Source organism: Myotis davidii, unplaced genomic scaffold (genome assembly GCF_000327345.1).
Source record: "Myotis davidii unplaced genomic scaffold, ASM32734v1 scaffold50, whole genome shotgun sequence".
NCBI lineage: Eukaryota > Metazoa > Chordata > Mammalia > Chiroptera > Vespertilionidae > Myotis > Myotis davidii.
This window is the reverse complement of record NW_006282004.1, coordinates 199,726-221,924: the sequence shown is the minus strand read 5'-3', so window position 1 is coordinate 221,924 and position 22,199 is coordinate 199,726. Positions and strand designations below refer to the sequence as shown.

Genomic DNA, 22,199 nt, shown 5'->3' with positions numbered 1-22,199 from the left:
CCACCCCCACACACACTCCTGCATTAATAAGATTGCCTTAGTGGGTGGCCCGATGTTTTGGATTTCATCGAGTAAGAGACTACTGACCTCCCTGCCACCATTCAAAAACTAAGATATGATCTTAATTTGGGCAGTTGGAAAAGATTTTTTTTCTATTAATGACACGAGATAAAACAGTGAATTTACTATCATCTAGTAACAATATAATTTCAAAACATGACATAAAAGCAAACACAGCAACAACAGCAAACAAACAAAACCCCAGCTGGCTTTAATCCCCCTGTAATGGAGAACCCTTTACATTGCCTACGTTTAGCTGATCGGGAAATCTTACCACGCTGGCTTTGCTTTCCATTTTGCCATACACCGACGCTTGGACCAACGCTTGGAACCCCCTTACTGGTCATCTTTGGAATTTGTCCTTTCCCACGAAAAGGGAATCCCACGCCCCCCCTTCCTTCTTCCTGTGTGGCTCCTCCAGTTCTAGGATGTGGTCGCTGAGATGCAAACCCATCTGCCCTGGCTCTGAAGCAGCAAGCATTTTTAAGTGATGGACACGTATTTTAGGGAACGTGGTGTTGGGATGCCTCTTCCCATGGTTCTTCTCATCTCCCCTTGTGGTTGTGATGGCCCCTCTCCAGCAGCCGCCTTCCCAGGGTGGTCATCTCACAGGGCTCTCTGCCTCTGTGTGATTTCTGGAGAATCTTGGTGATTAGTGATGCTGAGGGCTTTGCAGAGGATTGTTGTTAGGAAGGGCAAAGGTCTAGTGATTTCTGAGTGTCATGGACCCTGGCACATAGATCTAATGTACCGTGCACTGAGTTAAGTTGCCATGCTTGCCTGGTGTATCCTGTACAGGCGGGGGAGGCAAAACAGGTACAGTGAGTAAGTAAGTAGGTAAGTAAAGATGTTGGATTTTAGCTTCAAAGGAAACTTCAAAACATGATTGAAAGGTGGGATGCTTTAGAAACTGACCTGCTAGTCTTTCTAATGGAGCAATTGATGGTAATTGTACACGTAGCCCCCTAATTCTCCCCTAAAATCTAAGAAGGCACTTCTTTTTCTATAACTGCCCCACCTCCCCCAAGTGTGTATCTGTTTGGATGGTTCACCTTCCCCTCTTATGGACAGATTGGAAAGAGAGAAATTTTGAACAGCACCTAAAATTTCTTCAGCATTTAGTTCATCTCTGACTAACAGCGTTGGAAGGCTTTAATTACACATGTAGAATGTTTTCATTTGGTTCTTCCTCTAGAGAAATAGAAACATTTGAGAATAAGCAACACCATTGGTGGTTGACTCCTTGGTAAAACATTCAGGATGGGAAAAACAGATGTCATATTATTTTTGTCTTTTGTCCTAGAAAAATGGCAGCCATGAAGTGTTCTATATTTAAAACCTGCCTCTATTCAGAATCGCTTCCTTTTTACTGAGGCAGTCCGGAGCTGGTGTCCTCAGTGACCTGCTCCGCGTTGCTTTTGTTATGTTAGGACTGTCTAAACTCCACCCCTGGAGGAGATCTGACATTTGTACAGTGAATGGCTCAAAATGCGAACTGTTAATTGGGCCCTGGATTAGGTCGGTGTTTGAAACTTGAGGCATCCTGAGGGGGGCTGTGTAGACTGCAGGGCCCCTTGTTGTAGAGACCGAGTACAGTGGAGTGTGTGGCATCCCCGTCTGCCCACCCGGACTCAGCAAGACTTCCACGGGGTCCAGCCAGAGCCAGGCTGGCAATGGGGAATGTGTTGAATACCAAGCCAAAGGGGAGGGAATATGACTTGATTGATTTTTTTTTTAAATTGAAATGAAAGATAGTTCAAGAATCACTTGATTAGAGCAATGTGTGTGTGTTCTTAGTCAAATGTTTAAAGGTTAAGTTAAAATGTAGCCATGCACCACCTGCTAACTTAATGATAGAGAGGAAAAACAAGGCTAGCGTTAAATTTCCTGCACATCGTTTCCCAGTGGGTCAGTCCTTGCGTGTGAAATTAAAATCCGACGACAGTTTCTAATCGGAGAGATTACGGTAAGTTCGTTATTTTAAAGTGAAGACATTTTGATAAGTTTGTTCTCGCTTCCTCGGAGATGCAGGTTCTAGGAGGCTGTTGGGGGGCCTGGGGGTCAGGCATTGTTCTGAAGGGGAAACACTTCTGCTGACTCTCCAAAACAGGAATCAGGGGCTGATTTGCACACTTGATATTTTTCTTATTTGTGCACAGGGTGAGTTTTTAGTTACAACTGACATGTTGATTTTTCTGAGAAACCGTAATCTTCACCAATGAAAGTATCTGTTTAGATAATTGTTTTCCCCGGGACATGACTGGGCACACAGGGTGTAAGGTGTATCCTAAGTTGCTAAACATAGTGTGGCTCACTCAGGAATCCTCAGAACGGCCCTGTGCCGTCTTCATTTAACGCTTGTGTTTTCTTCAGTAAGAGCTAAACTCTTTGCAAAGCGGGATTACATGCGGCACTTCATCTGTCTTTGAGAATTTATGAAGTCCTTTCTACCTTCTTCAACCCACGTCCCCCGAAACGTGACTGCTCTCAGGGTGCCCCAACACCACCTTGAAGTGGAGGAAGTATGGGCCCAGAGTGTGCTGCTTAAGGCAGATGTCTTTTGACCTAGAAAGGACAAAGTTACTTTGTCATTTTCATGGTTAATTTAAGAGGTAATTACTTCATAATTGCTTTTGTCTCAAGTTTAGGGACTGTCCCAAATCCCCCACCCCCTTTTTTATATCCTCATCCAAAGATGTAAAAAAATCCATTGTTGTGTTTTGTTGTTTTTTTTAGAGAGAGTGGAGGGAAGAAGGAATGGAAAGAGAAGGAAAAAAAAAATCCAATGCTAGAGAGACACATTGATTGATTGCCTCGTGCACAGGGCCCTGATCCGGGCCAGGGAATGAACCTGCAACACAGGTACGTGCCCTTGACCGGGAATTGAACACGTGACCCAGGGGTGCATGGTCTTTTTGCTCTAACCACTGGGAACACTGGTCAACACCGGCCAGGGCAAAATTCCCGTTTTAAAAAAAGATATAAAGAATGCCTTTTCGCCGAAACCGGTTTGGCTCGGTGGATAGAGCGTCGGCCTGCGGACTAAAAGGTCCCGGGTTCGATTCCGGTCAAGGGCATGTACCTGGGTTGCGGGCACTTCCCCAGTGGGGGATGTGCAGGGGGCAGCTGATCGGTGTTTCTCTCTCATCGATGTTTCTAACTCTCTATCTCTCTCCCTTCCTCTCTGTAAAAAATCAATAAAATATATTTTAAAAAAAAAAGAATGCCTTTTCTAGAGGAAATTTTAGGCAAACAGAGTAGCTGGAATCTGTACCTTTCAGTTCTGGAATTCCCGATCCACGTGCCTTGTTGAGATGCAGTGGGTAAGACCCTGAGGCTGAAGACTGTGTCCAGGCTGCGTCATAGGTGCCACCTAATGGGATCACCAGTCTTTCCTGGATTTGACACGTGATTTTGAATATCACAACGCTGGGGCTTGTTTTTCTTTTGGTGTAAATTAGTGAACTCAGGAGCAGCCTTCGTAAGATTTAGGACCGGAATTACACATTTGAGAATTGACTGAAAATCACATACTCCTCCACAGGTTCCTTTCTTACGTTTTCCTGACGTATGCAATGGGCCCCTGGGGACTGGGATGGCACAGAACCCCCCGCAGTGTAGTGATTTGACATTTTGGTTTTAAATGCTCTGCGGCTTTACAAAGACCTGTGGGGTGTGGAGGCTGGTTTAAAACAAGGATGGTAGAAATCAAACAGTTTTAATGGGGGAGCTGATGGACTTGTCCGCTCTCTCCTGCCCCCTTTCAATAGGGGCAGGAGGAGAAAGGACTCATCATATTCCCTGAGATGAACTTAAGGAATACTTTTTAAAGACCCAAATATCTTAAGTATTTATAATGGAAAAATGTATCTATGAGACCCAATGACTTGAGTTTGCTAATCCCAGGAAAGGACCGTTGGCCTGGTCTGCCACCTTGTGGCCAGTTACAGAATTGTCTTACCCTGTACAGGCATGAGTTTCTTCTCACAGCTCTGAACACCAAGATTGAAAACACATTTCCCCCTTTTTCCCTCCCTCCCTCCCTCCTCCCCTCCTTCCTTCCGTCCCTCCTCCCCTCCCTTCTTCCCTTCCTCCCTTCCTCCCATGATTCGTAGGAGTTTTCACTCGAAGTTTGTGCATAACACCAGCCCTGCAGGAATATTGCCCTTCTCTTTCTTTGCATCCAGTGCATTCCCTGTGGAGCTTCGGAAGAAGGTGTTTTTGCTGGCGATGGCAAACGCACGGCACCAGGTGGGGTCAGACTGGACCTTGGTGCAGCAACCTTGGTGCTTGAGTTTTGGCTAGGAAAGAAATCAGAGCCAAGACTCAAACTATAAGAGAAAGCTTATTTAGAAAGTCCCAGAGGTAGAAGAAGTGAGCAGTAGAAGCAATGGGCTGAGGAAACAAGTTACCGAGGCAAAGGAAGGGCCCTTGGCGCTTAGGAGAGAGGAAGGTAATGGTCATGACCCTGGGGGATAGGAAGAGGGGGAGGGGAAAGGCTTGGGTAGGGCTGTGCTCCTGGGATCCTACAGGCTTTTATGGGTGGGGGTTTTAAGGGAGGGTCTTAACAGGATATTCATCAGCTTTCCAGGTGTGTCCTTTCATGGTCATGGTCTCCACTGATTGGTCACTGCCAGGGTCATTAGTCAACTTGGTCTTGAGATCGGCCCTGGTGTCTCTTGTCTAGTTTTGCTGCTTTTCTGGTCCTGGAGCTGAAACACAACTGAGGCCTCGATGTTTTTGATGCAGGTCTGAACCTTATGGTCCTGGGGGCTTGATGCTTAAGGGCTATTCTCCAGCCCTCTTTCCAGTCCCCCAAGATTGTCTACCACATGATGAGCACCATGCCAGAGGGAAGGAAAGGTCGGGGAGGGTCCGAGTGATAAGAAAGGTCAGAGGATCTAAACCACATGACCAGCAAGCCAGTAGGGGAGGAAAGGTCACCCTGGGGCGAAGTCCTTGTTTTCCCAATTTTTCCCTTTGCACGTCATCCGGGGCTTTCCGCCCTGCCGACCTTCTGTACCTGGCTCAGCGTCCTTGCTCTGCTCTTGTCTGCCTAACTGCCTACCACAGGTGGGTGTGATGTACTTGAAACAATGCTGACAGTGTGCTCTGGAGGCAATAGGCACCCACTGCCCACCAAACCCAATAGGATTGCTAAAGTAGGCAATCTAGGGCAGTGATAGTGAACCTTTTGAGCTCGGTGTGTCAGCATTTTGAAAAACCCTAACTTAACTCTGGAGCCGTGTCACATATAGAAATTTTTTGATAATTGCAATCATAGTAAAACAAAGACTTATATTTTTATGTTTATTTTATATATTTAAATGCCATTTAACAAAGAAAAATCAACAACAAAAATGAGTTTGTGTGTCACCTCTGACACGCATGTCGTAGGTGCGCCATCACTGATCTAGGGGCTCGTTATATGTTTTATATAGATAATTCATTTAACTTCTTTGGGTAGAGATAGTCACATCTGAAAAGGGTGGATTAATTTATAAAGATTCTGATGTATATACATTTCAGGAATGTTTTAAGTCTATAGTCTTGGTATTACTCTGTGCTTGTATTAATATCTCGTAGATAGTAATAAGATCAACTAGCATTTTTCGAGGGTCTGTATATGCCATCTGTTGTTATGAAACTGTCTATCATTTTAGCCACACAGCTTAGCTGAGTACATTATGGGCAAGTATAGTCTCGGTAACGCAGCCACGGTCACACCTCTCCGCAGGGATGGGGATGAGGATGGAAGCTGTGCTCCGTTTGACACCAAAGCGCATAGTCTTCCCATTAACCTTCCTAGGATAGTTGTTTTAGATGTTTTAGTGTAGAAAAATGCGGATCTCCCAAATAAAACTTAACCTCCTTGGTTACAACATAACTTGGACTCCTGCCTCCTCCCCCGATTGGCTGCAGACAGGAGTTTGAGTCTTGGCCTAGCTTTTTACCTCGTTTTGCATAATGTTCAAGACGTAACTCTCTTGGTTGCTTGCTAGTAATATTTGGTCAAGGGGAATACATGAGTGTACTTTTTTGCCTTTGCAAGAGAGCATAAGTTGGCATCAGTACCGTTCCTGGTCCCGAGACTGCTGTTACTTAAGAAAAATCTTTCTCCTCCTCATGTTTAAGCCCAAAGGCACCTACCACTGAAGTCTCCTTCCGCCTGCTAATTGTACCACAGTCTTGGCCTGACTCTCTTTGATGATTGAAATACAATCTTTTTAAACGAATGAATCTTTTTTTTTGTTTTTAATGTATCTTGTAACGGGAACACTGTACCTTTTGTCCACTTAACTTCTGATTACAGTGTAAGCACAGCGCTTCATTTCTAAAACAGACTCATTTCAAAGGAAAAGCGAGGTATATTTTTTCTCCAAGTACAGTGCCGAGAGAGGGTGGGGTGTGCCGGCTCCAGTTGTGGGGAAGGAGGTGGGGGACACTTGGCTCCTCTCTGCTCTCCAACCAGCAGAATACACTGTGCTGTGGTGAGCGAATCCCCGATGCTGATGAACAAGTGAAATTAAAAGCTCGTTGTAAGTGAATTACAAGTTTGGTCTGAGGCCTGCTACCTTCTGAATGAGTCTCTGAGGAGACATTAGACGTGGGAGGAAGAGCTCACGATGCAGAGAACATTCCCCCGACTTGGATATGCGTGTGGCGTTCACAGACCTGAGCAGGAGGCTTAATGAGGCTGTGAACAATCACGCCCCTAACCAACACAGGGGGTGCTTTTGGATTTTCATCCATGGTTTACATGTGGGGCCAAAAATTGTCTTTTTTTTTTTTTCATGGAAAACTGCATTTCTTTTGGCCTGCCAATATCTTTGTCTACTGGGCTCCATTGTTTCTGATAACTTTAATCTGCTGTCAAGTAGCATCTGTTTTTGAAAAAAAAAGGATGTCCTTCCTAGGCGAGAAGGAAAGGCTTATTGTTCTTAAAAAAACACGACTTCCTGAGGAGAGGAACGTGTTCCTGTTTGTCCCGAGGGCTAGAGGCTTATTTGGGGAAACATAGCTCACGTTTTTTAAAATTGTAATAGTCACGTGAGCTCCATTTGTCCTGGGAGGTGCGGGTGGGGAGGCTGGAGAGTTCTCAGTTTGCAGAGCATAGTTTCCTGACAGAAGTGGAAGTTGGGACACGTGAGGTGATTTAGCTCTGCAGTGGGCTTCTCTTTCTCTGCAGCCAAGATAGGGGAAACATAACTTCACTCTGTGAATGTCTCTTGTTGGTGTAGAGGAAAAAAATAGGATCCAAGAATATAACTTCCTGAAGGCCATGCATTTCTTTGTTCGGCTAAAGAGAGAAAACTCTTCTGTCTTACCTAGTTTTCATCGAAGATTACCAATTTCAGGTGACTCTGAAGAGAAGACTTCCTCCGCGCCTCACGCTCTGGCCTGCGTGTTTCCTGGCTGGGGAACGGCGATTCTGTACCAGCGTGTGGATTATTTTAATAAAAGCCAACCGTTAGGGGGGATGAGGGTTGGGGCATCTGTGTGAAAGGAGGGGTGGTGGTGGTTCCCCGCTTTGCAGGGCTCTCATGCCCTCAAATCTCTCCCCATACACGGCTGATCTTGGTTGTGCTGCCTTCGATCTCATACCACTTAGAGATTTGTTTGTGAAACCCGAAATGTGGTCGGGTCCGAGCTCTTTGTCTTGTAAAACCAAAGAATGGATTCATGGTGGGAAGAAATGGTGGGAAGAAAACAAAATTTATTGGGGGGAAAAACAAACTTATGGGGGACATAGGGCCCCAAATAGGTTACCACTTAAACTCTTTGTCTAGGGAATATTCATATACTCTGGTAGCTTCTGACTGGTTCCTTAAAGGAATTCTGGCAATATCCAATTACATTGAAGTTCAGGTTCCCGCCTATGGGAGGACCCGATTGAGGACTGCCACTTTAGGTCCAAGGTAACATCACTGTTCCCACCTAGCCGGGTCAAGTGTCAAGTCCTGCCCCTCCCTTCCCCCTGCCCCCAAGCCAGGTTCCTGCCCATTAGTTCTAGATTTTTTGTTTGCCTCCATGTCTGACTTCTCTTTCCCCTGCCTCCACGTGGTCCTTGTCCCTGACTGCCTACCTAGCCCTCTGTTTCTGTCTTTCATTTGGACTATGGAAATGCAAACACTGGTGGATAGTTCCTTTATGGAAGATTCAAGGGCCCCCCCTGATCACTCTCATCCACATTTGTGTTCAGATTGTCGTCTTGTAATTGGTAGACCAGGGCACGATGCCCCAGAATGAGGCTTGTGGTGACGGGAGGCTGCTGGGCACCCTGGGAGAGGGAAGGAAAACCGATCAGAAGGTCCAAAAGGCTGTATTTGCCTATTTCAAGAAGTTGCCCAGTTCGCCTTGGCCCTGGGGAAGGAGAAGCAAGCTTGTCTTCCTTTTTGCCTTCCATTGCTCTTTACCTTCCTTCTCATCCCTAATCCTTGTAAGCCTAGTGCTTGGCTACTGGGCTCTTTAGTAGGACGAAAAACGTAGCCACACATTCCTCCTTCCTGTAGTTTGCATTTCATTTGTTTGTCTCTAGTCAGATTTCTTTCGTTCCTCCGAGTCTGAGAGCAGAGATTTCCTGATGCCTTTTCCATAGCGTCTCTGCTTTTCCTACTTACCCCAAATCTGTGGCGGTCACGTTCATGTTGCACAGTGACGCATGACATTTATGTGCTGTTCTCTGCCATCTAGACACCAGTCTCTCACCATCCCTCTGTTAGTTACAGTTAAGAGATCGCAAGTTTAGATAGAATCTATCTGTCAAGTCATCTCATTCGAGCTAGATAATATTGCCTTCCGTGCAACAGATTCCTGTAGAATAACGACTGCTCCCCTGGTTTATAAGCTCTTGGTGGCATAGACCATTTAAAACAAATTTCTCTAAGTGTAAACTTTGGATATAATTGTTCAATTCATGTAACAAGTTTATGTCTAGTTAAACATCTAAAATCCTCACATGAAACAGTGGCCAGGAATTCCCTAGTTGTATATTGCTTGAGTGGCCATATTTAAACCCATCCACCCCTACTCCCCAAACATCATGATTATGATGTGACTGTTTTAATTTATACGGCTATATACATATAGATGGAAAAGCTACTTTTTAAATTTGGCCATTCAGTAATGGTATGATGCAGTGTCTTTCCTTCACAGTCTTAGTTTTATAATATAGGCTTCTTGACCTTATGTCAGTTATTTATAGGTGGCAAGACACCATTATTCTCCACATTCTTATTAACTAAGAAACAATCTTATTGCATTTCCAAGTTATAATTATACATATTGTTTTAAGATAAAGGTATAATGGTGGTAGTTATTATTCACAGATATCCTATCTAATAAAGAGGGAATATGCTAATTGACCCTCATGCCAGGGAAAAGATGGCCACACCCACAGCAAATAAGGAGGGAATATGCTAATTGACTGCCATGCCCTCAAAGATGGCAGTGCCCACAGTCACAAGATGGAGTTACCCAGTCCCCTCAGCCCTGCCAGGGTGATAGGCACATGGCCGCTCCACATGCCTACCTCTGGAGACCCCCAGTCCCCTCAGCCCCCCAGCTGCCCAGGGCTGGCCCAAGGTGCAGGCAAGCCTTGGATGTCAGCTGCCCAGCCGCCGATGGCCGCCTAAGGTGAAGGGAACCAGGGCCGGCCGAGGCTTGTGCTGCTGGCAGTGGCTGCAGCAGAGGTGTGATGGGGCGTTGCCTTCCCCTGATCGCGGGGTCACCTCCCACCCCTGCGGGCTCCCGGACTGTGAGAGGGGGCAGGCTAGGCTGAGAGACGCCCTCCCCCCCACTCCAGTGCATGAATTTTCATGCATTGGGCCTCTAGTAATCTATCTAATTACACAAATTATACATTCAAACTAAGTTCATGCATATAATACTGACACGTTAACAGTTGTGACTTATATAGAAGGGTAACTCATATACAACTACGAAACTCCATAATGTTGAGAAATAACAGACTTAATGCCCTGGCCCATGTGGTTTAGTGGTTAGAGTGCTGGCCCAAGTTCTGAAGGATCTCAGGTCCTATTCTCGGTCAAGGGATGCACCTTGGTTGCAGGCTCTATCCCTGGCCCTTGTTGGGGGCTTGCAGGAGGCAACTAATCGATGTGTCTCTCTCACATTGATGTTTCTATCACTCTGTCCCTCTCCCTTCCTCTCTGAAATCAATTAAAACACACACACACACACACACACACTTTTGTATATATTCCAAAGGCAGTTGTAATGGATGGCATTTGTACAGCTTTTCTTTTAATAATGCTTATTTTTAATGTCTGAGAAAACTTGTATTTTTTTTTAAACCTGTCTTTAATTTGGTCTATAAATATAGTGACTTAGTTTGGAAGCCTTTTTCCCTGGCAAGTCTAATGATTTCTATCCTTTTTTTCTTCCAAATAGGATCTGGAAATAGTGTATTCCTATTTACATGGTATGGAAGCCTTATCAAACCTGAGGGAACACCAACTTAGGTAAGTTATTTTAGCATTAACTACAATAGGATGCTAGAATTTTGTGTGATTGTTTATACAAGTTAAGAATTAGAAGTAAAGATAACTTACTTACGAAAACCCTGCCTCTTTGAGCCCCTGTACTTGGCTTTATCCATTTTATAAATTGAACCCAGTGTCAGGCACAGAAGAATTCTTTTACATTTGTGCCGTAGTGATACCCTCTCCCCCTTCCCCCCTCTTCCTGCAGCCCCTCACCTGAAGTGATAGACACTACTTGGGGTATATACCAAAAGGAGTTCGTTGGCATGAGTTTACAGGGAGGAGGAGCCTTTAAGATGTTTATTTGCCATCCCGGCAAATAAAAACCTACATCTCAGTGCTCAGAAACATAAGAAACGAGAATGTTTTTAACTATTCAGAGAATGGTTAGGTTTGTTATTTTCGTATGTTTTAGGTCTTTGTACTATATTTATTGCATTAAATTGACATACCCCTTTCTGGGAAACAGAGTTTATACCATAGTTATTTTTATGTGGCCCACTCATAAATATTTTATCACTTCTATTGCACCGCTATTACCTTATCGATGGTTATCTGGCTTCATATTAAAAGATTAAAACATCTTATATAATTCAGTGAGTTCCTTTTCTTTCCCCGTAATCAGAATAGAAAATAAAGGACCTTGAGAAGATGGATTACACACATGGTGGGAAGGTTTTGTTTCCTCTAGCTGGATGTGAAACCAGCAGTTTTTAATTATGGAAGGAGTACTTTTTCTATATAGTTCCCCTTTAATCTTTAAACACTAATTAATTTGTGAGCATGTAAATTTCATATTTAGTTGTTAATTGAAAAATGTGTCAAGAGGATTGACTACTTCTAAAATTAAAATTTTAATGAAAATCGTTTAAATTAAAGTAGATTGCAGGTTAAGTGTTTAAAAATCCAGTCAAGTTTTATTAGAAAGGGCAAAACCACCGGGAATTTAGAAGATGGCTCAAATTAAAGCAAGAATAATTTTTAAAGTGTGTAACTTTCATTACATATTTTTTGATACCAACTATTCTAAGAAATAAAGTTAGCACCAACCGTCAATTTAATCAAAGGCAGTTAATCTTCATATGCAGATGAATGAATTAATATGGAAATATAAATATTTGTTCTTGTGCGTATAAAAGCACACACGGATAACTAGATGTAATGATTATACTGTGTGTACAGTATATGTAGTTATGGAATTATTTAGATACTAGAAATTCTATGCAATAGAAAAAGAAAAATGTTAATACGGGAATGTTCAAAATTACAAAAGTAGACATAATAACACAGTGAAGTTCCATCTACTTATTAACCAGCTTTAGAACTATCAATTTCCTGCTATTTCAAAGGTAAATTTTGATTAGAAATAACTGATGAACTCAAGGGTATTGTTTAGTCTATTTATACCTTAGAAAGTCTGTTTTGGAGACTATACAGTTTTGTTTGTTGGCATGAATCTACAGGGAGGAGGAGCCTCTAAGATGTTTATCTTCTTTTGCTTATGTTAAAAAGTCATTTGTGTTTCTCTTATTTGTGGAAAACATCAGCGGAAACTATCTTAAGTCCGTTTTTAGAGCAAGAGCAGAATACCCAAATGAAAAATTAAGAAATGAGGTTCACATAAATGCAGTAATTTGGATAAACTGCTTTATAATAATAACCATTTCTGGGAAAAATACATTGTATTTAGATAAGTTCCTTTGAGTTTTTTAAATAAAAGTTTTACCCTAGGATTAAATAGAGAACAGTTAAGACTTCTACATAATACAGTTTTCCAATTTTAGAGGGGGGAAAGCAGCTCTTAATCAAGATTTCCAGTCTGTTTATTCAGTAACAGGCAGTAGAACAATGTTAGACTTCAGCTGGGGGACACGACACAGGCTTTTATTGGGAAGCCTCAGCTTTGTGCTCTATTGTGGCCCATTCTCATGTCAGCAATAGATTCGGGGCAGTTGATTGACTGTGTTTCTATACGATCACACACTATGCAATGAGAAGGTTTTCAGATATTCACTTAAAAATTATATATTTTTAAACACAACATTATTTTTTAAATATTTACTCTCTTAACCCATGTGGATTAGAAGCAACATGTTGGCCAAAGGGGAAGAGGATACTATAGTTAGCAGTGGAGACCAGAATTTCTAAAAAGCAGAGTAAGTGTCTGGGGCCAGTCAGTGTTGGGAGCAGGAGCCTGCTGACCTATGCCGATACTCCCCAGCATTACGGGGGAGTGTAATTCATACTACATGGGAACTTCAGGATCATCACAAAACAACTAAACTAGGGTTAGTATATTCTTTAGGAATTTAGTAAAGATCAACATGCTTTTGGTAAATCATTCCCTAACAATGTTTAAAGATAAAACAACTTTTGGCATTTCTTTCATTTAGTAGAACATTGTCATATAGAAGATTTTATCTTTTTTTTTTTTAATGGCACCAGTTAAATTACTTATCCAGTCAACAGTTACTCATTGTGTGCCTACTGTGCGTTAGACACTGATGTAGGCCATGTAGTAGGCCAAACTGCTGCTTTTGTAGAGCTTACATTCCTAGTGGGGCAGACAAGATGTAGGGAATGGGTCAATGTTGCTTTATTCAGATGTGCTGGGCCTGGTAAGAACGGGTGCTGTGTAATCACAAAGGAGGTGGTAATATTTGAGCCAGGCAGATGGGCAGAGGTCTCTGCGGTGTAGATGGGTCTCAGATGCTCTGCCATGGGAACAGGTTTCAGGTACAGAAGACAAATGCGATGGCAAAGTAAGATCGACTCAGTGATTATAGTACAGTAGTAAGTATAGGCCCTTGTATTCAAGATTTAGCAGTTTGTATTTTGTCCTAAAAGTGGTGGAATAAGAGCAGAGGTATGAGGAGATCTGACTTAACATCTGCAAAGATCTGTCTGGAAGTTATGTGGAGAATGGACCAGAGGTTGCAAAAGTAGAAGCAAAAAAAATCTTCAATTGTAGTCCTGGGAATAGATACTAGTGGGATAATTGTGGCCCATCCTAGGTTTTCATAGGGGAGATGGTGAACTTGGTCAGTGTGGGAGGGTGTATTTTGGAAACACATGCTGGCAGAGAGATGGGATGTGAAGAAGACAGAGGATTCAAGGATGAGGGCTTCAGATTTTGGGACTAAACAATTGGGTACTGATTGTGAGAAAGCAGATTCTAAGGGTAGAAGTTCAACATCTGTTTTGGACATTTTGAACATGAAATGGTCATGACACAGCTGAGTGCCTACCATGGTGAGAGATTAGGTCTGGGGCATTGCTGTGAAAGTCATCAGTTTATATATTAAGTTTGAAATCACAGACTGGATGAGATTACGTGGTACAGAGGAGAGGAGGGCTGAAGGGCCCTTAGAAAGGTGATAGATAGGTAACCTTTAGAAGTCGGGTAGAGGGATGGAGTGTGGGGCACATCCAAAGGAGACAGAAAAAGTGACTAATGGATTATAAGAAAAACCTGGAGACTGAGGACAGGAAGCCTGGAGAAGATACTGAGAAGATACTGCTGTAAGGAAAAAGGAGTCATCGGTGCTGCCGAGAAGTGGAATGAAGATAAGGACAGAAAGGATTTCGATAGCACAGAGGACACTGATAATGTTTTAGAGCCTTTTCTTTGGAGTTTCAGGAACCAAAAGGTGGGGGAGCGGGAAGAGGGTGAGAAAAGGGAGATAGTGTATAGACAACTGTAAAAGGAGAATTTCTGTCCCGGGGAAACCAAAATGTGGTTAATAGCTGGAGTGGGATGTGGGGGTAAAGGACGGTGTCCCCCTCCCATACACAGTAGATGATGCTAAAATGTGTTTCTGTGTGAAAGGAGGTGATTGAGGAGAGGGGGAGAAATAGATGGTGATGGAGGAGAAGGAGGTGAGCTTTCAGGAAGGCAGGGTCTTATGTAGGAGAAGGGATGAGGTCCAGTGTAGAGGTTGGGGCAAGGGCCCTTTTCATTCCAACAAAATAGCTTGATTTAGGACCAGCTATTTTTAGACCCATCGCTGGTGACTGTCATCCTTTCCTATGAGGAGTTCATGTAGTTCTGTCCATGAAAGAAAACTGTATGTTCAATGGTGTGTGTTCAAGGCTCGATGCTGCCCCCTGGAGTTGTGCCATTCAGTTTGAATGTTTGGAGTACGGGATTGAGAGGATAAGAAGGATCTCTAAAATAGGGTGGTGGTAGCAGGAAGAACAAGGAAAAACAGTACTCAGGAGAGTTGTTTTCAAGGGGAAAATCAAGAGCAGGTAGTGTTTATTGGATTTAGCAAATGGAGGAAGGAAGATGGGTGACGGTGGAGCCCAGTGTTGCATGGACTGGAGACTCGTAGCCTCATTGACCAGAGGAGGTGTTGAAATAGTCACTTTTGTAGACAACTTTTCTATGTACTAGATCCTCCACAAGAAGACATGACAACATCACTCTATTCTCCTTTGCGTTTCTCTATTTTTGGGAACTTTTACTTGGTCTTAATATAATAGGATGCTTTTTGAAGATGCTGCTCTTGAGCTTCTTTTGAACATTTAAACATTTATTCATGTTTTCCATAATTTACATAATTTTTTTCCTCAGGGATGAATCAGCTGAAACAACAGTTCTTCAGAAGTTGTAAAGCCTCCATTTAGTCATTAGTCATAAAAATACTGAGTTAATAAAAGCCTACTTTTGTCTGAAATGCCATACTGTTAAAGTAACATTAATGTTGAGCTGTGAATGAAATCACCACTTTTAAAATTACTAGGTTTTCCTTTCTAAGGTTCCTTCTCATTTTCGGTTTACTTTGGAGAACATGAATCTGCCTAAATGTCATGTGCAAAGTATAAAAAACACACATATAAGTTTGTTCCCTATAAAATAAATGTGACAAAGTTGACATTTAACAAAATGGTTTTTTTTCCCTAGCATCTATTTACCAGATTTTATTTTATTTTATTTTGTTAAGCTCGGCAACCAAACATATTCATCTTGAGGCTAGTAAGTGACTGTAACAAGCTATAAGTAATCTTACCTTTCTGGGCTACATGGCTCATTTGTGCTTTTAAACTATTGGTGTGTTTCTTTCATGACAGATGTTGAGCTCATGTCTTTCTTTCTTTTGCAGGTTAATGTGTGAAACTGTGAGATATGAAAGACACGAAGCAAATGAAGTTTTATACTAGTAGGTGTTTCCTTTCCCTTTGTATAATGTATAAATCAGTAACTAAAGACTTTCCTTAAAGAATCAAAGAAGTAGTAGTACCAGCTTGTTGTGTCAACATTACCTTATTTTTGCATTAACTTATTTTTCATAGTTTAGAAATGTGAAATATTTCAGCTATTTCTGACAAAGCAAATGTTTATAGTTCTTCGCTGATAACTTCACATCTGCAGCTGTACCTCTCACGTGTGATTCAGGAATATTCTTTCACATTATGCAGTATTTTGACATTTTTATTATTATGAAATAAGAAGTAGTGTAGTCTTTTTAACAGAACAAAATATATATTCCCACAACTACACCAGATGAGATGTAAAGATAGCATAAATATATTTTCGCTTATAATAATTCAGAAGCAGAAAAATAACTTGCCCACATCTCTTTAGGCAGAATTTCTTCTTTAAATCATATTGATTTTTTTTCAAGATGTGTAACATATTTTTTTGAAAATAATCACAACTCATTTTTTAAAGAATGTGATAAACATACAGTGGGTAAATATTATGTTAGTGTATGTAAACTGTGACTTACCAGACATCTTATTTTGTTAATACTGTTTGCCATGACTGGTGGTGGTTCTGTTGACTTTCCTTCCTGTTTTCCAAAGCAGTTAATAAATAATTACTTTCCATGCCTATTTTAGGAGTATTTATTGAAGTAAATAAAACACAGCTTCTGCCATTAAGGAAGCCATAATCTCTTGAGGGAAGTAGAAGCAGAATAAAAGGGAATCAACAACAAAAACTAACCAAGAAGACTGAGGATATAGGCCTGTACGAAGGGCTGAGGAAGTGCAGGGGAAGGCTTGGGGAATGGGGAGCGTCTCAGAGAGGCGGCCCTTTGAACTGGCCTTGAGAGTGTGGCCCCTGCTCTAGAGAGACTTTCTGGGCAGAAGAAGCAGTCTGTACAGTGCCACAGAGAAGGGAAGGGCCTGGCTGCTGTTTTCAACACTGTGGCAGGGTTGGTATGACTGGCACTCAGTGTGGGTCAGGATCTGAGTCCAGAGAAGAGGCAGGCTAGTCATACTTGCTTGTGGATGTGGAATTAATAAAAGGGGGAGGTGTCTTGATTCTTTTGGCAACTGAAAATGAGTATTTTCCCCCTCTTACAACATTTTATTATGGAAAATTACAGATGTTCCCAATACTGGAGACAATGGCAAAACAGACCCCCATGTACTCAGCATCCAGCGTTGTCAATTGATAGCCAATTATGTTTCATCTTTTACTCCCTCGGCCCATAACTGGATTATTTTGAAGTAAATCCAGACATAGCAGTTCATCCATGTTTATTTTGATATGCATCTTTATAAAGACTTTAAAAAAACTTGACCACAATATTATTATCAAGCTTAAAAAATAATTCTTTATCTCATGAAAATACTCAAATTTCTTTGTCGCAGAAATTTTTTTTCAATGGTTTATTTATTTGAGTAAGAGCTGAATAAGGTCCATACATTGTGATATCTTTTAAAAGTCTCATTTTATTTTTTTAAAAAATTTATCTTTAATAAAGTCTGTTTTAATCTGTAGCTTGGTGGCCAGTTTTCCAGCAGCAAAATGACGTGGCCAAACACCTTACCTTCCAACTCCACTCATCCCCTCAAGGATACAATCTTATCTGTGCCTGTTTGAAAACGGGAAGGGTGGATTAGGTTGAGTGATGGGCCGGGCAGTCAGTAAGGAGACAGTTACGTAACCTGAGGTCACAAGTGCTTGCACTGACTCAAAGACTGAAGGAATGGGGATATCAGGGATGGATTAAAAAAAAAAAGATACAGGTGGATACATTCAGGATGATTCACAGGTTCTAACTTGTGACACTTAACCATCCAAGGGATTTTCAGCAGGGAATTGTAAACATCCTTCTAGGGCTTAAAAGAACATACACCAAATATATAAGAAAAATAAATAGTCCTAACCGGTTTGGCTCAGTGGATAGAGCAGCCGTGGGCAAACTACGGCCCGCGGGCTGGATCCGGCCCATTTGAAATGAATAAAACTATTGAAAAAAAAGACCGTACCCTTTTATGTAATGATGTTTACTGTGAATTTATATTAGTTCACACAAACACTCCATCCATGCTTTTATTCCGGCCCTCCGGTCCAGTTGAAGAACCCATTGTGGCCCTCGAGTCAAAAAGTTTGCCCACCCCTGGGATAGAGTGTCGGCCTGCGGACTGAAAGGTCCCAGGTTCGATTCTGGTCAAGGGCAGGTACCTTGGTTGCGGGCACATCCCTATTGGGGGGTGTGCAGGAGGCAGCTGATGGATGTTTCTCTCTCATTGATGTTTCTGACTCTATATCCCTTCCTCTCTGTAAAAAATCAGTAAAATATATTTAAAAGAAAAAGAATAGTAAATAACCAAGACATAATTAATGAGAGTACTAACACCAAGGGCAAATGCTTTTTAACACTGAAGAAATTAAGCTGTAAATAACTTAAAAACATTTGCTTCCTTTAGGAGCAAGTAAAAGCTATCAGTGGTATGGGGTGTACAGATGTCAGGGTTGGAAATCTCTGATGAGTATTACTGACATTTATTGAAACAATCTAGTTGTAGTAAACGTCAACTTTCTGTTATTTTATCCTTCCCTCTGAAACATGGTTTGGTAGTATTGATGACGACATAATAACATTATACAAGCACTCCCTATGCCCCCTCCCCTCCCCCCCGTATTCTAATAAGTGCTTCAGGTGAGATAAGTTATCCACTCCTTATAGCTGTCTTGTGAGGTGGATATCATCATCCCAGTTTTACACTTGAAGGGGCTGAGGCTTTGAGAGGATGAGCAACTTGCCCAAAATCTCACTGCTCCAGGTCGGACCTGGATTTGAGCCCAGACACGGTTACCCCTCTCAACAGCATTTTCTAGCCTTTTCCATTTCACCATAAAAATGGCACCAGAAAACATGATGGGTAGATCTTGAGAACATCATGCTAAGTGAAATAAGTCAGACAAAAAATGCTAAGAACCATATGATTTCACTCACATGTGGGGTATAAAACTGAAAGCAACAAATGAACAAACAAGAAAAACAAACAAAAACTCAGACACAGACGGAAGTATGGTGGTTCAGAGGGAAGGGGGATAGGGGTTAGTAAAAGGTAAAGGGGGTCAAATATGGTGACAGAAGATTATTTGACTTTGGGTGGTGGGCACACAGTGCAGTATACAGATCATGTATCATAGACATCTACACTTGAAACCTATGTCCTCTTATTAAACAATGTCACCCCAATAAATTTAATAAAAAAAATAGGAAAAGGAAAAAAAAAGCCAATTCCTGTATACTTGTTGAGGTAAGTACGCCATCTCTCCCTACTGCTGGCCTCCCCAGTGCGGGAGGGGCAACTGAAACCCAGCAACAGCTCTGCCTTCATTATCCGGACTCCCTGGCAGTTTTTATTTATTACTCCTTTAACTTGAAGGTAGATTCCTGTGTTTTTAAATACACCTAGGTGAGTTTTTCTTTAAAGTCAGTTTAGACAGTGAATATGAGCTATGCTGATGATGCAAAGCCATGTTTTAGATAATCCTGAATTGAAGGCACTTAGGCAAGAGTGTGAGGCGAGAGTTGATTGGTAGCAATTGCTCATTTTTGACTAGTTGGAATTAAGTGACATGTTAGTAACGATGAGAAGACTGTGGGTGTTCAGTTGGTCATGACTTCATAAGACCCAAAATTCAGAGACTAATTGTAGATTGACTTAATCAGATTCCCAGCATTTGGCCAATCTTGTGATGAAAGGTAATTGTATCATTTTCTTCTGTGATCCTTGAACCAACACGTTTCTGCCCTTACCGATTTGTGTAGGTGCAGTTTTGAAAATTAAAGAACCCTTGTATTTGTGGTGTATATAACTCTGTGATAACTAATACCACCCCTCTTTTTGGGACCTGTTGTTATTACCTCACAGGAAAATGACTTGTCTGTTCTTGTTCTCCTTGAGCTTAAAGAACAGTGAATAATATCAAAGACGTCAGACTTTGGTTTTATGACCAAGAGATGATGACTCATGTTCCTTATTATTGTGCTGGCGACTTCTAAGTCTATGGTTTTAATAATTTCACCAGGTAAATATGATACCCTTTTGATCTACCTCTGTGCCTCATTTTTCTCATCTATAAAATGGAAACAATAATAATAGTACCTACTTTTAGTGTTGATGTGAGGATAAGATGCAATACTTTGCATAAAGTATTTAGAACAGTACATACATAGAACGTGCACAAAACATTAGCTGCCAGCATCATTGTCATCGTCATCCTTCTGATAATTTACATGTTGGTCTCTCAGTTTTTTTTACTGCTTTCAACTTTTGTTAGGAAGGAATTATGGTAATGATGCTCTGACTCCCAGAGTGTTATTGTTTTACCAAAAATCAGCAGGATGACAAAAATGCCACTTTAAATTGGTTCTGATAAAATTGGATTTTTAAAAATTTAGAATCACCCATTTAGAATCTGGTTGTATTTGTTTGCACTAGAAAGTTACATAAATTTAGTGGAACTTTATACAATGGACAAGAATATCAAGTAATTTCTCTTCCTTCACTTGTTATCCCCTATATGCTAGCTGTTTTAAAGGCTTGGGAATACTGTGGTGGATAATATGAATTCCTAACCTGAGGGACTTTAAGACATTTTTATTTAATACTTTAATCTGAAATGAACACCCCCCCCCCTTTTTTTGTCAATCCTCACCGGAGGATATTTTTCCATTGATTTTTAGAGAGAGTGGAAGGGAGGGGGAGAGAGAGAGTAACATCAGTGTGAGAGAGACACATTGATTGGTTGCCTCCCACACATGCCCCAGCTGGGATGGAGCCTGCAACCGAGGAATGTGCCCTTGACTCTTCAGTCCATGGGCTGACGTTCTTACCACTGAGCAGCCTGTTAGGGCCAGTTTTTTCTTCAATGGCCACCCATCCTCTCTGTTTCAGTTTAATATATAGTTACATTTAAAGTGCTAACCCTTCCTCCCTCCCCCCCAGCTGGTGTGGCACAGTGGTTGAGCATCAACCCATGAACCAAGCGTTCTTTGATTCTATTGACGGTCAGGCACATGCCTGGGTTATCAGTTTGATTCCCAGTAGGAGACGTGCAGGATGTTTTTATCTGTCTCCCTCTCCCTTCCTTTTATCTCTCGATCTTCCTCTCTCTTCCTCTCTCTCTAAAATAAATCAATAAAAACATTTATATATATAATAAAGTGCTAAAACCTTTGGTCCAGAAATTCAACCATTAAAAAATGTTAAGTGTACACACACATACCCACACTGCAAATATGAGTAACTCTGTACCTAAACGCCCATTTTCCATGTATGTGTCTGCCTGAATGCTTTCGTTTTCTAGAGTTTTCATGCAGTTTGTTAAGTACTTTATCTCTGTTTATTGCAGGAGAGGAAATTATTCCTGCATCAGAAAGAAAAAGCTGCATTGAGGCCTACTGAGTCTTAAAGCATTTTCATTTAAATCTAAATGTGCAGTTTAGGACCTCAAGCCTCAGCTGCGCGCTCTTTGCCCTAGCAGTCTTTTCCCTGTTGGCTTGGTTTCCTGGTTTCACAGCAGCTTTTCCCAAATCACTTCTCTGCAGATCCACCAACCCAACGCTGCGGGCTTTATGCTCTCCCACTTGTCCTCCCGCCAGCTCTGTCCCAGCTTTGCTTTCTGCTCACAGTCCTGTTCATCGGCAGCTGCATTTGCTCCTCGCCTCTCGTCCCTCCGGCAGGAAGATGTCCTTTCCCTGCGCGGGGTAGTTATTCCTGTTCTCACCTGTGCTGTCAACCTCTCCTCCTGGTTTTAAGTGATTACAAACACATTTACTACCCAGGTGCTTAGTTATAATAATTTCTTAAGAAACAGAAATACTTCAAATGTCCTTTTCTTCCTTTTCCAGCAAGATGTAACCACTATTTTGAAGTATCCTTCTTGTCTATGTTTTTATTTATGTATTTTAAATACTTTTTTTTATTGATTTCAGAGAGGAAGGGAGAGGGAGAGAGAGATAGAAACATCAATGAGAGAGAATCATTGATTGGGTGCTTCCTGCACATCCCTCAATGGAACCGGAACCCCGGGCATGTGCCCTGACTGGGAATCGAACTGTGACCTCCTGGTTCATAGATAGATGCTCAACCACTGAGGCATGCTAGGCTGGCTTGCCTATGTTTTTATAATTTTACTTTACTTGTACGTGTATATAAAGAAAGTGGTGAAGCCATTATGTGCCATTGGTCATACAAAAATAAATAATAACATTTTGTCTTTGAGCTTATCGCCTCGAGCCCCAGCAAAGGAGGGGAAAACATACAAATAATTATTAAACTTTTTGATAAGTCTGGTAATAGAAACTGTGTATTTGAGAAAAGGATTAAAATCATTAGTATCTCAAGAGCCATCTGCAAAGTGGAAGTTCTTTTTTTACA

General features: G+C 41.7%; 1 protein-coding gene across 1 annotated transcript in view; it reads left to right on the top strand.

The window, feature by feature from the left end:
• The window catches only part of RAPGEF2 (Rap guanine nucleotide exchange factor 2), a 177,628-nt gene that overhangs the window by 3,183 nt on the left and 152,246 nt on the right, over positions 1–22,199 (top strand). The window contains 2 exon segments of the mRNA XM_006752656.2: positions 10,474–10,544; positions 15,671–15,727. Of these exon segments, the coding sequence (XP_006752719.1) occupies positions 10,507–10,544; positions 15,671–15,727 (95 nt within the window). The 5' untranslated portion in view covers positions 10,474–10,506.